The 17,651-nt window shown below is 34.1% G+C and overlaps 3 protein-coding genes across 3 annotated transcripts; 2 read left to right on the plus strand and 1 right to left on the minus strand.

The window, feature by feature from the left end:
- Window positions 1-328: 328 nt before the first annotated feature.
- On the minus strand, window positions 329-1,363 carry LOC108194428 (mitogen-activated protein kinase kinase 7). Its single transcript, XM_017361374.2, has one exon. The coding sequence runs from the start codon at window positions 1,361-1,363 to the stop codon at window positions 329-331; it is 1,035 nt and encodes a 344-aa protein (XP_017216863.2).
- Window positions 1,364-3,661: 2,298 nt separating this feature from the next.
- LOC108194429 (serine/threonine-protein kinase STE7) lies at window positions 3,662-9,465 on the plus strand. Its single transcript, XM_017361375.1, has 2 exons — window positions 3,662-4,690; window positions 8,527-9,465. Exons 1-2 carry the CDS (start codon window positions 3,662-3,664, stop codon window positions 9,463-9,465), a joined length of 1,968 nt encoding a protein of 655 aa, XP_017216864.1.
- Window positions 9,466-11,450: 1,985 nt separating this feature from the next.
- Window positions 11,451-14,716, plus strand: LOC108194216 (vacuolar iron transporter 1). The gene is made up of 4 exons (XM_017361150.2): window positions 11,451-11,862; window positions 12,561-12,646; window positions 13,117-13,231; window positions 14,266-14,716. Exons 1-4 carry the CDS (start codon window positions 11,639-11,641, stop codon window positions 14,561-14,563), a joined length of 723 nt encoding a protein of 240 aa, XP_017216639.1. The 5' UTR covers window positions 11,451-11,638; the 3' UTR covers window positions 14,564-14,716.
- Window positions 14,717-17,651: the final 2,935 nt, after the last annotated feature.

The following is a 17,651-nucleotide window of genomic DNA, read 5'->3' on the forward strand; positions in this document are numbered from 1 at the left end:
ACTAGCATCAGACCTGTTTTGTTCATTTGTAGAGTGTTCCTAGGCTATTCATTTTATGTGGTCTTGCAATTCAAGTTCTGAGTCTAGAATATACAATAAAAAAGAATTGGATAATAAACTATGACTGGAAAACAGTTTCATATTCATTTACACATTTGAAAAGCCGTCCATGTACATATTTGCATATCGAGGTTGATGCATGCATTAATCTAGGAAGAAGTGGGAGGCATTTATGGATGCCTCTTTTTGTAGTCCTGGAAATTGCAGGTCTTAGACAGCAGGCTCCTTGGCCCATGCTTAGTTAACAGGATTCCGACCTAGGCAACCCTTATACTTGAACATCCTGCCTTTTCACCCTTTTTGAGGACTCTCGTATTTCGATATTTGCTTCTCTTTTCCTGCCTTTAGTGTCCACCGGCTCTGCATTGGAGTTGTCTTGTGCAATTGGAGCGTCTTGGCTATCTAGCTTGTTGATAAGGAAAGGATGAGATAACAACGGGAGTGCCTTCCATCTCTTGCTTGGATTTTTCTCCAAGCAACATCTGATGAAGTCTTGAAAATCAGGAGAGGCCTCTTCAGGCAAAGTAGGGGGATCATTGTAACATACATCAAACATTAGATCAAACTCAGTCTTGTTAGGCTTTCTGTCTGGGGCGAAGTAGGGTTGATGGCCGGTATATATCTCCATGAGCGTCAATCCCAAGCTCCAGATATCTCCAGCAAAAACATCCAAATCATCACCATAAGCACATGAATCAAATCTTTCAGGAGCCATGTACGCAGTAGTTCCTGAAAATATGTGTCTCTCATTACTTGCTAAATCAATTAGCTTGCTAACTCCAAAATCCGCGATCTTAACTTCCATGTTGTGATTGACAAGCAGATTGGCAGGCTTTATATCACAGTGAACTATGTGTTTAGTATTGTGCAGATAATCGAGCCCCATCAGTATTCTTCTTGCTACTTCGGCTATCATCTTCTCGGACAATGTACCATTAATTTTCACTAGATTTTGAAGACTTCCGGCCTCCATGTACTCCATGAGAATAGGCATCCATCCGGCCCCCGAGTCGGAGAAAACAGTACCATGAAACTGAGTGATATAAGGACAATCAATAGACTCCAGTATGGCGATCTCTCTGAGAACTTCATCATAAGTAGCCGAATTGTTATACGTCTTCAATGCACGAACATCACGGGTAACATTGTGGACTACTTTGTACACAATACCTTTACTTCCTCGGCCAAGAGTTTCGAGTATTTCAAACTGAGACTGGGACGCAACTGTAGGTTTATGGGTGCTGCAACTTGCGGCAGGGGAGACTTGAAGTGGCAACTGGATTGGTTTAATTGTGAGAACCATGGCTTAACTACAGAGTTTTTGTGATGAATTACGGGAATATGATACATAGATTAGACAACTTTGGTTATTGATGTATATACAAGAAGTTCTCAAGTTACTTGTAAATCCTATGTGTTTAATGTTTTATTTATTTGCAATTCAGGTTCCCGCTAGAATTTGGATTTGAGCTATGTGCGCTTCTGAATACATTCACTGAGTATCCAGTTTCCATATAAGAAAATTGTTCTTCTACTGCCAAACTTGAGGAGCAAGGATATTTGACGTGTATCATTATTGTTTTTACTTAATTAGTAATTATATTATTCTCGATACAATTCATGATATCCTAGTAAAAATTTATATGGACTAATTTATACTCCCTCCATTTTTATTTCCTTTTTCTATTTGATATATGTCGGGACTGTTCATAACATGAAACAAATTAATTTATAACGCTAAATATAGTAGTGAGTTACTTTAATGTGATGAATTGTTTATATTTAATACTAGTACAAAATTAAAGATATTAACGACCAAAATTGTGTGTTGACAAATGTGATAAAGGAAAGTATTAGGAGACTAAAGGAGTACTATTTATGATTAAATATTTATTTAATTTTATTGAAATTTCATAATCATAAGTTTAGAGAATAATCTTTTTTCAAAATATATATGTGAAGGAAGTTTGATATAAAATATGTATGGAGTTTTTAAAGAGCACATCCAGTACCATTAGATCAAAATAAAATGAGACGACGGATTTCACATATAGATGGATAAGTTTTTTTTTTGTTTTTAAAAAGTTAAAATAACTTTAAATTAGCATTATTCTTTATTAATAAGCAAAACTCGTTTTTACTCGAAAATCAGAAGTACTCCCTCCGTCCCAAATGTTGTCTTATTTGACTTTTTTGTGTTTACACTAACATAATTATTTCGCCACAAAACAACTCTATAAAAATCCTATTACATTTTACAATTCAAATAAATGAAGAATCCATTTTTATATTATTAGTCAAATCTATATTAATATAAAATTATTAAAATCTTACTCTTCACAAGATTACAATTACGATGAAGACAAAAAAAATTAGTATTAACACTTTCATAACGAATGTAAAGTCTCTGGATAATGATGTCACCACTATTCCCTATCATTAGAATAGTTGTTGATGTTACCTAGGACATATAGTAAAATTACCGAAACTCAATAAATTGTCAGAAAAACATTGATAACAAATTAGTTTTAAATTAAAAATTTTTCTTGAAGAAGAATTAAAATTATTTAACTTAAATTCTGCAAGACTTTTATATTAGTTTATCAAATAATTATTGAAACAACTATCAGTAGAACTCCTTAAAAAAAACTATCAGTAAAACTCCAACTAGCGTTACACATAATATAAATTTATTAGACTTATTGAATAATAAATCAAAATTTTAAATTTTATTATAAATTAAAAACATTTTTTATCTAAAGTTAATTATAATATTACTATAAAAAACTATCATGTTGATGAGGGTTGACTGGTTGTGTAATGTAATATTTATATTCATATAATATTATATATTCGGTTGAAACGAAATTTTGTATTCGTACAAGATTCTTTGACATCTTTGCACTATGCATATCTGAAAATATTATTTGTAGATGAGTAATGTTTAGACTTTAGTATAGATGAATAATTACACACATACACACACATATATATAGCGAGAGAGAAGTATATATATAACTTAAAAAATATATATAAGTAATTTTATTCGGTTCGAATTCAATTTTAAAAAACATGAAACCAAATCGCAACCATATTATTGGTCATGTTTTCATTTAGTTTGGTTGTTAATTAGTTCGGTTACAATTACGATGTTCTTCAAAAATTTTAAAATATTTAGATTCCAAAGAGCCAAATTCTTATATTTAATACATAGTGAGAATGTTTTAATCATTAGTAATATAAATTAGACAATTTAAATTTTTATCTTGATAACATGAATTAATGTACTGAGAATAATATAATTAATAATTAAATAAAATAATAATGATACACCTAAGCATCACATATATTCTTGTGCCACAAGTTTGGCTGCGAAACAACGATTTTCTTATATGGAAACCACATACTCCATAGTTAATAAGCTCTATCCAGGAAACAATATTACAAAAACATAAAACATATAGGATTTCATGCAGGACCTAGGGCTTACTACCGGCTTGAGAACTTGGCATATATACATGATCATTAAGCAATGTTATCTGATCTATATACCACATTATCATAGTCCTGTAATTCATCACACAAACTTTTTAGCCAAGCCATGGTTCTCACAATCAAACCAATCCAGTTGCCACTTCAAATCCTCCCTGCCGCAAGTTGCAGCACCCATAAACCTGCAGTTGCCTCCCTGTCTCAGTTTGAAATACTCGAAACTCTTGGCCGGGGAAGTAAAGGTATTGTGTACAAAGTAGTGCACAATGTTACCCGTGATGTTCGTGCATTGAAGACGTATAACAATTCGGCTACTTATGATGAAGTTCTCAGAGAGATCGCCATACTGGAGTCTATTGATTGTCCATATATCACTCAGTTTCATGGTACTGTTTTCTCCGACTCGGGGGCCGGATGGATGCCTATTCTCATGGAGTACATGGAGGCCGGAAGTCTTCAAAATCTGGTGAAAATCAATGGTACATTGTCCGAGAAGATGATCGCCGAAGTAGCAAGAAGAATACTGATGGGGCTAGATTATCTGCACAATACTAAACACATAGTTCACTGTGATATAAAGCCTGCCAATCTGCTTGTGAATCACAACATGGAAGTTAAGATCGCGGATTTTGGAGTTAGCAAACTGATTGATTTAGCAAGTGATGAGAGACACGTATTTTCAGGAACTACTGCGTACATGGCTCCTGAAAGATTTGATTCATGTGCTTATGGTGATGATTTGGATGTTTTTGCTGGAGATATCTGGAGCTTGGGATTGACGCTCATGGAGATATATAGCGGCCATCAACCCTACTTCGCCCCAGACAGAAAGCCTAACAAGACTGAGTTTGATCTGATGTTTGATGTATGTTACAATGATCCCCCTACTTTGCCTGAAGAGGCCTCTCCTGATTTTCAAGACTTCATCAGATGTTGCTTGGAGAAGAATCCAGGCAAAAGATGGAAGGCACTCCAGTTGTTATCTCACCCTTTCCTTATCAAGAAGCTAGATGACCAAGACGCTCCAATTGCACAAGACGACTCCAATGCAGAGCCGGTGGCCAGTAAAGGCAGGAAAAGAGAAGCAAGCATGGAAATACGAGAGTCCTCAAAAAGGGTGAAGAGGCAAGATGTTCAAGTATGAAGGTTTGCCTAGGTCTGAATTCTGTTAACTAAGCAAGGGCCAAGGAGCCTGCTGTCTAAGACCTGCAATTTCCAGGACTACAAAAAGAGGCATCTCCTGATTTTCAAGAATGTAACTATGTACATGCACTGCTTTTCAAATTTGTAAATGAATATGAAACTGCTTTTCAGTCGTCATTTGTTATCCAATCCTTTTTTATTGTATACTCTAGAGTCTAGACTCTGAACTTGAATTGCAAGACTACATAAAATGAATAACCTAGGAACATTCTCCGAATGAACAAAACGGATCCAACACTACCCTGTATTCACTTCTAAAGAATTTATAATAGAATTTCTCAAGTAGAATATGTACTGGTGCTAGAATATACTTGCTCTTCTTTACTGACAAACAACATAAGTGGAGATATTCTTACTTGTTACTAAACTTCTCAACAGCATCAGAAGCGTAGACAAGTGTTTTTTTGGCTTTTTCAAGAACCATATAGAGTTCCTTGCCCCTTGTTACCCCCGAGCAATCACCCAAGCATATTTGGTGCTCGAATGCATATTTCTATTTCTACTTCTTTCTCAAGGTCTGGGTTGTCCCGTTTGGCTCTGCCCTTCTCCAAATCAATCTCTTCCCACAGTCTACTCGCATTGCACAAAAATACAGACATATAAATTACTCTTTCACATGTACAAAACCTATGCTTTCACAGAGAAGAAGTCCTCAATGCTAGCTGAAGCATGAATTACAGAATTAGGCATAAGTATAGAGGTTCACAATATGAGATAAGCATAGTATGGCAAGGTTCACAGTATCATCCTCACAATTGCAGGTTTTACAACAATGACTAATATTGTAATCTAATATTTAACACATGGTGATGATATTTCAATTCCAATAAATATTCTCTTTATTATTTCATTTGACATTTTGATCTTAATTTGTGATATGTTCTTAAATATTTTAATTGTGTAGAAAAATTTAATTAATTTATCTGTAAATCATAATTTTTATTTCCAGGCCTTTCTAAGTATAATAATATTTTTTTAAAAATAATAAAATTATTTTTTAGAATCTGAAAAAAATAGAGTTTGACTGTATACGTTTGATTGCATCGGAGAATGGTGGCTTTTCATGTCTGTTGTTCTGTTAAAAATAATTAATTTACATAATCATCTTCGTTGTATAATCCTTTTTAATTTAAACCAAAAGACAATGCAAAGAAAATTACAAGTGAGATGTGACTGTCTCACATTAGTGGAAGAATTTCAAGGACAAAGACTAGCAGTGGCAGATTTAACAAAAAAAAATTTTGTAAACAGACTCATAAATTATAAGTACATCTACTTTAATCAAATTGAGCTTGACGATCACCAGGAGACTCCGAGTAATTAATTACGGTCTCTAAATCAACATCGTCAACATATTTTTTTTTTAATTTGAAGCATCATACAACTGAAAGAAATTTGTCTTCCATCTATTTATAAGCTTAGTATTTATAATTTTCATCGTTGAGAATGCTCAAACTCAATAAATGTTTAAGTGAAGATAATTCTTGAAAATTTTTCTGAAAAAATACTTAACACCTATAAGAGCAACTCCAAGAGTTGCTTGACAAACTCCTAACTAAATTATTATTATACAGACTCTTTAGTCATTTAACCGCCCAGCTCCAACAATCCTGCTGAACTTATCTCTATTTAATTTTAAAATTATAATTAGAGACAATATATGTTAATGGAGGATGGCCACATTAGAAGGAAGTGATATATACTATTATAAAATTGATATATACTATTATAAAATTGGTTTAGGAGGCATTTCATGCTTCTCAATAGAGCGGAAGGCTTTGAAGCTCTTAAATTTGTAGGGAGGTATAAGGAGAGTGTTGGAGCAGATTTTTATGATAATTTTGTTAAAAATATGACTTAAGAGGGAGGATAGAGTGGCACTTGAAATTGCTCTAATGCTCTAATAACAATCTTAAATATCATACTTCTGATTCATCAAAATCTTACGCATAGAAAATGTTAGTTTCTTAGGATTTTGTGGAGAAGTAAAACGAGTAGTTTTATATTTTAATCCGTGAACTTGTCATTCAGCTCCATCAGTTGATCATCAAGAATCATCTTGAAGATGCTAAAATGACAGTAGCTTTCATTTTTAAGAAAATCATGTTGTTGACAACCACGACTTGTATCATTGAGTAGCCTACATCCATTTTGGCATTTCACTGATCTTCATGAAATTGATGAAAAATCTATCACAACCGTGTTCTCTCAGTTCGAGAAGAAGTTTTGTTGTACTCGAAACTAAATTCATAACATAACAATGTCCCGTGATTGTCTTAGCAAGACTTGAGAAACTAAATCAGTTATACCCATAATTTTTTTAAGTGAGTAACAAATATAACACAAATTTAAATGCCCTTAATGTCTTAATCACCTCTCACACTTCCGGTGACTTCTTTGTCGATCATCATGCTTTGAAGAAGCTAGGTAATCTCACTTTAAACACATGAATTAAAGTGTTTACTTAAGCAAAGTGAGAACCCAGTAAAACATACCTTCCCATTTCAAATTATGAATATAATTAAGTCCTTTTTTTATTTCAAGATCTCCATTAGCTCAATTTCTAAGATCCCAAATATCTTCTAATACATTGGTTCGTTTTGGTGAAGATCCGATAAAATTGACAATGGAGCTTAGTATTTGAAAACATATATGCATATCCGGAACTTCTCTAGCACATGCATTTAAAGCTTTATTACGCATATAATTTGTAAATTGTAAGATTTTTTGTTTGTTAATATTAATATGATCTCCGATCTTTACAATTTTATCAATAATTATGTTAAGATAAACTTAAAAATTTTCATGATATGACTTATCATTATTATGCATCCCATGATTTATATAGAAATACCAAAAATACGTATTAAATTTATAATGTACTCAAAATTAAAAAATCTCAACCTCGTCATTTTTCCACTCCCGATAGATTTTACATTAAACTTCATTCATATATAATTATTAATTCAATAAAAATAAAAATGATACACCTCAGCGTCACATATATTCTTGTGCCTCAAGTTTTTGCCTGCTGAACAACAATTTTCCTATATGGAAACCACATACTCTCCGTAGTTAATAAGCTCTATCCAGGAAACGATATTACAAAAACATAAAACAGATAGGATTTCATGCAGGACATAGGATTTACGACCGGCTTGAGAACTTGGTATATATACATGATCATTATGCAATGTAGTCTGATCTATATACCACATTATCATAATCCCCTAATTCATCACACAAACGTTTTAGCCAAGCCATGGTTCTCACAATTAAACCAATCCAGTTGCCACTACAAATCTTCCCTGCCGCAAGCAGTGGCGGAGCCAGACAAAATATTCAAGGGGGCACTTTTAATTTTTCGATTATTCTCAAAATATGTTACTTAATTAGTTTTACAAATCCGAACAGCAACTACTACAAACTGGAATAAACAGACCTGGCTAAACATCCTAGCCTTCAAATCTTATTTAAAAACCAACCTACTATCACAACTGATTTAAACATACAAATTCTAGAGAAGCATGACCATGCTGAAACTACTGCTAGAACTGAAATAGACTGAAGTTGAGATGATTTCATGAAGAGATTTAGTAATTTATCCGGGACACAAATGACAAAACATACGAAAACATACGAGTATTACTAATATGTGGGGCCCACAAAGGGAAACCTGTGGGGGCACGTGTCCCCCCAGGCCCTAGTGTGGCACCGCCACTGGCCGCAAGTTGCAGCACCCATAAACCTGCAGTAGCCTCCCTGTCTCAGTTTGAAATACTCGAAACTCTTGGCCGAGGAAGTAAAGGTATTGTGTACAAAGTAGTACACAATGTTACCCGTGATGTTCGTGCATTGAAGACGTATAACAATTCGGCTACTTATGATGAAGTTCTGAGAGAGATCACCATACTGGAGTCTATTGATTGTCCTTATATCACTCAGTTTCATGGTACTGTTTTCTCCGACTCGGGGGCCGGATGGATGCCTATTCTCATGGAGTACATGGAGGCTGGAAGTCTTCAAAATCTGGTGAAGAGCAATGGTACATTGTCTGAGAAGATGATAGCAGAAGTAGCAAGAAGAATACTGATGGGGCTTGATTATCTACACAATACTAAACACATAGTTCACTGTGATATAAAGCCTGCCAATCTGCTTGTGAATCACAACATGGAAGTTAAGATCGCGGATTTTGGAGTTAGCAAACTAATTGATTTAGCAAGTGATGAGAGCCACGTATTTTCAGGAACAACTGCGTACATGGCTCCTGAAAGATTTGATTCATGTGCTTATGGTGATGATTTGGATGTATTTGCTGGAGATATCTGGAGCTTGGGATTGACGCTCATGGAGATATATATCGGCCATCAACCCTACTTCGCCCCACACAGAAAGCCTAACAAGACTGAGTTTGATCTGATGTTTGATGTATGTTACAATGATTCCCCTGCTTTGCCTGAAGAGGCCTCTTCTGATTTTCAAGACTTCATCAGATGTTGCTTGGAGAAGAATCCAAGCAAAAGATGGAAGGCAGTCCAGTTGTTATCTCATCCTTTCCTTATCAACAAGCTAGATGACCAAGACGCTCCAATTGCACCAGACAAATCCAATGCAGAGCCGGTGGACAGTAAAGGCAGGAAAAGAGAAGCAAACATTGAAATACGAGAGTCCTCAAAAAGAATGAAGAGGCAAGATGTTCAAGTATGAAGGTTTGCCTAGGTCAGAATCATTTTAACTAAGCAAGGGCCAAGGAGCCTGCTGTCTAAGACCTGCAATTTTCCAGGACTAACAAAAGAGGCATCTCCTCATCTCCTGATTTTCAAGAATGTAACTATGTACATGGACTGCTTTTCAAATATGTAAATGAATATGAAACTGCTTTCCAGTCATCGTTTATTATCCAATCCTTTTTTATTGTATATTCTAGACTCAGAACTTGAATTGCAAGAACGCATAAATGAACAAAACAGGTCCAATGCTAGTTCCATAACCCCTGCATGTACCTTGAAAGAATTTATAATTGAAGTTAGAGTAGAATATTCTAATAGCACTTGGTATATTAATGGTGTGGAGGATATTAGTTACAAAATTCTCCTTTTCCAAAATTCAGTAGAATTATTCTGCATATTTATTCTATTGTATTATGCATAATAAAATTCAGTAGAAATATTCTGCATAATCTTAATCTACAGAGATCTAGCCATGGCTCCAAAATATACACTGTGATGAGGTATAAGGAGTTTATCTCTCAACCAACGGTTCATAGAATTTCTTTGCAGAAACCCCGAATCCAGAACAAGGTCCCAGTAAGTCCCAGAAGCTACGGCCACCCCTGAAGCAACCCACGCTATAATATACCACTCATCAGTATGGCTGCGGCTGTAGGCTGTCCTGGTTGTTACAGCCACAGTTGTTGCAAACTATTTTGGTCCATTTAGTCCTTGCATACCATCTTTTTCTTCAACAATTCGCCTTAAACACTGTTCAAGATACAAAAGATGGCCTTAAGTAACCGTTATGGTTAAGTAGTCATGAAAGAGCTTACTAAAGATGAGAGGTCATCTTAGATATGTTAAGGCAAATCATCCCAAGAAAACCCTGTAGCTCGAATAAGAGCAGCTGCTTGACCAATTGGAACATTGTAAAAATAGACTGAACACTTAGAGGCGTTGACGATAAGATCTGAGAAGCTCTGCAGAGCTCGAAAAACCCCCTCTTAAGAGAGTAAAAATAATGAGCCTCTTTCTTGCTGAACAAAAGAATATCATCGACAAAAATGTAACGTGACAAGCCAATTTCTTCAGTGTTATAATGGAACTTGAAGCTCTCCTCTGCAGTAAACCATTTAACGTATCTACTTTTAAACTCTGTAGTCAAGAAGAAAACAAAGAAATTAAGAAACTGACATTTTGAAGAACTTGCTGAGTCAACATAATAAACATCAGAGGTATGAGCAAGATTTCAGAGAGCCAAGACATACATATTTTCCTCTGTTTGCTGAAGCATATTGCTGCGGGGTGGTATAATTTACAGTAGTAAATCAAACAGTGCTTTACACAAAACAAAAGCCAAATGATACTCAAACATGAATGGACCGGCAGAATCCGAGAGAAAAGGCCTGAGTCTATTGGACATTGCGCATGGCAAATTTGCTAGTATGTGTGGGCTTAGAGTTAAAATGAGGCCCAAGTCGAGACTCACATGGGTGACCCAATAAGATGAATAATATTCCCAAATATTACTCCGTATTGTATATATCGGACACCGCAGCCCATACTTTAATATACTGAATATAATACTGAATATATTCATAAAGAAGAGATGTGGATTGTGGAATATTCCATTATAATTTTAAATAGACTTAAATCTAGTGATATACAATAAAAAAATTAAAATAAAAGATTCAGATAATATTCGAAATTTGATGAATATATTCAATCCCATAATACAATAAATACAGAAAAAGAATTTCATCAAAATATAAAATTTTAAATTATCTTACAAATCGATGAAATTCTCAAACTAATAACAAATAACACAAATCGAATTCGGCAAAATTATTTCATTCCTCGTTGTTACCATATCCATTTAATCCACATAAAAGTTTTACCAAAATGATAAAAGAATATACATAAAAGCAATCGAAAATGGAATCAAATATCGAAAAACAAGAGATTTGAGGTCGTACATATCTCGTATCCTCCTCACTCCTGTTCACATGCCAACAAAAACCCACCCTAGCCTACCTCTCTAGTTCCCCTTATATATACTGTACCAAAAACATTTATTCTGTGTTTCTTAGAATCCTTGTCCAAACAAGAGTCGCACACAATTATTGTAATAATTTCATTTTTAATTTGTTTTTGTGTTGTTTGTGATCATGGCAACAACAGAGTCTGAGAAATCATTGCTGCATCATCACAAGGAGAAGCACTTCACCGCCGGTGAGGTCGTGCGTGACATCATCATCGGAGTTTCTGATGGTCTCACTGTGCCGTTTGCGCTGGCGGCGGGCCTCTCCGGCGCGAATGCAACGTCGTCCATTATTCTCACGGCTGGTATTGCTGAGGTGGCGGCCGGTGCCATCTCGATGGGACTCGGCGGGTAATTTCTCACGTGTTTTCACGCTAAAACTGTTATATTTTTTGGCCTGTGTATATGTTCTTGATCTTTTCACCTCTTGTTATTCTTCTTGTTTAAATGGATAGGACTATAACTAAGACAAAAGTGGTTAGTAATTTGAGATATGTATGTGTTTGGATATATAATAATATAAGATCATGTGAAGTCCTTTCCCCGACACCTTCAGATTTCTGGAGAATTGATCACTTAATAAGATATTGAAGTACTTAGTGTCGGGAGTTTTAGTTTTAGAAATACGATATACGATAAGCTCTCGTAACACCAACACCTTGAGATGTTAAGAGAAATGTTCAATTAATATGTACCATGTATATGGATTACTAAAAGCATTGCCTATAAGTTTGTTCCAGTCTTAATATAACAAAAAGTAGTCGTATTTACTTTTGTGACTTCAATAAAAAATTGGCATGGGGTGTATATCTTGGGTGTGGAGACAAATTTGTATGCGAACTGGATGGTGTCATAGGGATAAAGGTTAGAAGAATATAAAATTTGGCAAGAGGACAGGTGGTATGTTACAGAAACTTTTGCAAGATGCTTGTATAATTGATTAATTGTATAATAATACTTCAGCTTTTATATTCAGTTTTAGAGTGACAGGGCTTATAACTTTATATATGTATAATTGTTATATGCTAATTTCATGGGAATGCATTCAGTTATCTGGCAGCCAAAAGTGAAGCTGATCACTACTTTAAAGAGCTGAAAAGAGAAGAGGAGGAGATTATCACAGTCCCGGACACAGGTCAGCCTGGTGCATAGTTTATGTTTAATAGTATCATAATTTTTGTAGCATATACATTGTTCTTTGCTTATAAATTATGTTCCAAATATGTACCTAAGAATATAATTTTTTTTAAGTATTAAATCACATTTTGACACATTATCATATCAAATTTGAAACTTAGATATCCTCGTTAAAGGAATCAAATCACCTCGAACGATTTTGTTAAAGAAAAAAAATTGTCATTATGTTAATTATTGGTAACATCGAGATCACTCATGTAAATTAATTCAGTGGTGCAGTCTCAACTCTCAAATGATGTTATACTTAGTGGCACTGTGATAAATTCAATAAGCTATAGAGTAATAATGGTCCATGTGGGTAACAAATGATAGCCTTTAACATAGATATGGTGATATGGAGTATGATGTTTCTAATGGGAAGAATAGTATAAACTTAAAATTATGTTGATCTGGAATTGTTTACTACAGAAGCTGCTGAGGTCGCTGAAATACTGGCTGATTACGGGGTTCAGCCGGATGAGTACAGACCTGTTGTTAATGCACTCAGGAAGAACCCACAAGCATGGCTTGATTTCATGATGAAGTAAGCGGTTCATCTCTCTCAGTTTACGCTGTCATAAAAATGTCACTTATTCATGTCATTCCTGTCTTTGTGCCTTTTACCATTTATTATTAGTATCTGAATCTACCTTTGCTATTTTGTGGTCAAATGTTTGAAGAGCTACAAGTTTTATATATTTATGCTGAGATGCTGTTCGGGGAAGACAAAGTTATATGATAGTTGGCACTTGTTAGCACAATAAATAAAGTTGGCACAAACGAATGTTGAATCTAATAATTCGAGTAGGTATCTGGTAGTTTTAAGATGTGGAAGGATAGATAGATATCTGCATCTCCGCTATTAGGGTGAATTTATTGTAGTGCTATAGATATGGTGTAAATTTTGGTCCCTCTTCTTGTCTTCTTTTGTAGAACTTTCACCGCCACTCAAGAAAAAGCATACATCTTTTTATAGCATTATTTGCAGCACTAGGAATTTTGATTCCCCATGCTTAATGTTGACATGTTCAATTACCTTACTGAAATTATGATAGTATCACAGAAGATGACGCTGCCTGCAGGTTGGACAGTCAAATGTGTTCCTTAAAAACAACTCCCTCTGTTTTCTATTAATTGACGTTTTAGAGTTTGATTGTCGTTAGTAATTGACGTACCAGGTGTAATAAATGATTATTACTCCTATTACTCAAAAGACCCTCTTTTATTTTCTCTTTCTTCTTTTTACACCAGCTTACCCAGGAGAGAAATGAAATTTTGTATAATCATTAATGCATTTGGGGAGCAATAACTTGATTTCTTAATAGCTGTGCATTAATCTTAAACGTCAAATAATCACAAACCGAGGGACTAACTAAAATAAATCAGTATTGTCCACTGTATATATGACTATGTGTTTTCTTGTCTTGTTTGTTATTATGCTTTACTCGGCTGTTTACTTCATCTAGATTGATGCATTTTAAGACAGAATCTATTTTATCTGATAATTTAATCAGCGAGATCCACTTATGTTAAAATGATTATAAACACAATCATTCTGTGCCCGGAACTTCGTTGCAGGTTTGAGCTTGGCCTAGAGAAGCCAGATCCAAGAAGAGCTCTTCAAAGCGCATTCACAATCGCAATTTCTTATATAATTGGTGGACTAGTACCTCTTTCTCCCTACATGTTCATTAAGACCGCAGAAAACGCTCTTATCACATCTATCATTGTAACTCTGCTGGCATTGCTAATCTTTGGCTATGCGAAGGGTCACTACACAGGGAACAAACCTGTTAAGAGCGCGTTGCAAACTGCCCTGATTGGAGCCATTGCCTCAGCTGCTGCCTTTGGCATGGCCAAGGCGGTGCAAGGCTAGTCTCCCGGGGTAATTGGGGTATCAAGGAACATGTTTGGACCCAGACATTTACTGAAGTTATCTTTGTGTTGTGCAACTTTTCTCTCTATGGTTAAATTGTATGTTAAACAATTCAGGATATCTTTGCCTTGAACAAGGTTATCTTTTTACAAATTGCTTGGTCCCTTTGCTAGTTTAAGAATGTCTAAAAATGAATTTGGTGTGAGGTAACATCTGCACGGGGAACCTTTGCCAAGGACATGCACACTTTATCTTAAACTTTTTGTTTTTATTGTTTGTCCTCCTTGCAGGTGTCAGAGTATAATATTACTCAGGTAATGTACATCTCATCTTGCTATTGCAATCACTAGTTTGGTAGAGCATCTCCAAAAGCCTCCTTGTTGGCTCCTACATATAATATAAAAAATGTGGCTCTTAATAATTTAGGACAAAGTTAAGAATGTAAACTCCAACAATACTCTCTACATCTCTTCTTTATTTCAATTATTTCATATTTTATTCATATATTGGGCTCCATTATAACAAAAGAGATGGAAAGATGGAGGTGAATTGGAGGGAAAGATTTTTTTATTGTGAAAAAATAAGTTAGGAGCAATGTGGTGGCTCTTAACTTTGAGGAGAGAGGAGAGAGAAAAAAGAGCTTAGAGCATCTCCAAGGGGCTCTCTAAATGAGCTCTTAACTTCAAATTTAAAGAGCAATGCAAGAATTAGAGCTCCAATGGGCTCCTAGAAGCTCTTTAAAAAGTTAAGAGCTTAACATCTCTCCTCTTTTTTAAAGAGCATGTAAGAGCTCTTAACTTCTTTTTCATGAATATAATATTGGTTTCCCTCCAACTTTACTCCCAACAATTCTCTCTTTTTACTTTTCACTATCTCTTATATGAATAAAATATGAATAAGGAGCAAGTATAAAGAGGAGCATTGGAGTTGAAATCTTTTTCAACGTCTTAACTCACTAGGAGCCAAATATTATATTATATTTTGAAGAGTGACTTAAGAGCACCATTGGAGATGCTCTTAGAAGTCTTTTGGAGCAACATTTTTTTTCTCCCTCCTCAAATCTAAGCCTAAATGAAGAGTCTCTTGGAGATGCTCTTACTCTTCGTATCGAAATAATATAATATATCATTTTTTTTTACCGGTATCGGTCTGATTATGCCTATCAATGGTCCAGTACGGTGTCCTCGTTTAATTGCATTTGAAAATCAAACTCATATTTTCTGTATAATATCTCAAATTCACATTATTTTCCGTGTTGTTATCGTGTATGTTCAATATAAATATATTAATAAAATTTAATCAAACTATATTTTTAAAATACTTTCTACTAAACATAATTATTAGGGATAAGTTCTATGGAGACATGCAATTGTATGTACAAATTAGATGTATGTATATTTTATATGAAAATATGTTTTTAATATTTAAATATATATTTAAGTTGAGTACATTCATGTATATAAAATAAAAATCACTATCCGATATTAAATTTACAGTATATTTTCGTGTTCATGTATCGGAAATTAAAACCCAAACATAGCAAAACGCAAGAACTTTCTAAATTTTTTAAAAAATTTATTTTCTTGAAAAAATATTTAAAATTGAGAAAACATGTTCCAAAGATATAACAAAACAAATTTGTTTTCTATTTTTTCAGTTTGATAACACACACACATACTTTTTATATGAATATATAACACCATATTTTAATATTTAACTAACTTGTTTCATTTTGGCTAATTTTTTTTAAAAATTTCACATGTCTATTAGTGATATTGATAAATTAATTTGAGGAAGAAATCAAAATTTTGTTATGCTAAGAATTTATTTTTTCCCATAGTTAATGATCCTCCAATGTGATAAGCAATAGAATAAATGAAATTCATTATAATGAGTCTAAATTGATGTAATCAACCTTACTAAAATATTTATTATAAAAAATTGTTAACACAGTCAAAGTTTGATATGATAATAAAAGTATAGCATTAAGTCTTCTCTTTCTTTTACTTTTATCAATTCTTTCATTTTGTTTGTTTAATATTATTATAAACATAAAAAACAGTAAAATAGAGAATTACCAGAAAAATAGAAATATTAGAGCATCTCCAGCGGTGTCCTAAAGAGTTTCCCTAAATATGTACTAAACAGTTTCCCTAAATATATAATAAACAATTCAAATTCTAAATAATAGGGATCCTATATTGATTGACAACTACAACAATAATCCCTATTTGTCTTTCCTATTATTATTATAATATTAAATTCAAATACTTTTAACAAAAAGATAACAAAAAATATGTGGAAAAGAGTGTGTAAAAGGTGAAAGTTGAATATTTAATCATTAAAAATAAATGAGGATTGAGTTAGGGATTCCCTACTTAGAGCATTCACAACTGAAACCCAATCCCCATCCTCATATTATTACTATAATTTTTAATACCCTAAAATTATCCTTAAATTTTATTTATCTTAAAAACAATGCGTGCATCCCGTTCCCCATCCCCATCCTTATCTTGTTTTTTTATTGTTTTTTAACTTCCTTTCAACAACCACATTTGTAACGTTATTATCAGTACATTTCAAAGTTGCTGGTTCTTAACGGTCATTTCTTCATATACACTCTGTTCTTTCCTCAACATACAGAACTTCCTTCATCCTGCTTTCAAATGTTTCGATCATTTATCCAATATCAATAGCTAATAACATTTATCCAATATCAATAGCTGCATATCAAAGACAAAAAGAAAGAGAACTGGAAAAAAATCTAGAGATTTAAAGTAAGGAGATGAACCTTCGGAGACGGCGAATCGATTATAACAAGCTATTCCATGGAAGCTAGACTTGAAGTGAACTGGAGGTTGTATCTACAGAGAAGAGAGAAGAAAAAGGTAGGAAAAAATGGCGGGTAGGTGAGATGCGGGGTGTACAGTGAGACCTCAAATTTGGGGGTGTATTCTTGGCCCTTATATTTTTTCCCCATTTTGGGGTCCCGGATGGAGAAGGTTTTTTAATCAAAAGTTATAATATTCCCCAAATATTAGAGATGGGGTCAGTATAGGTAAGCGGATGCGAATGCTCTTATGAGGCC

Source organism: Daucus carota, chromosome 7, assembly GCF_001625215.2.
Source record: "Daucus carota subsp. sativus chromosome 7, DH1 v3.0, whole genome shotgun sequence".
NCBI lineage: Eukaryota > Viridiplantae > Streptophyta > Magnoliopsida > Apiales > Apiaceae > Daucus > Daucus carota.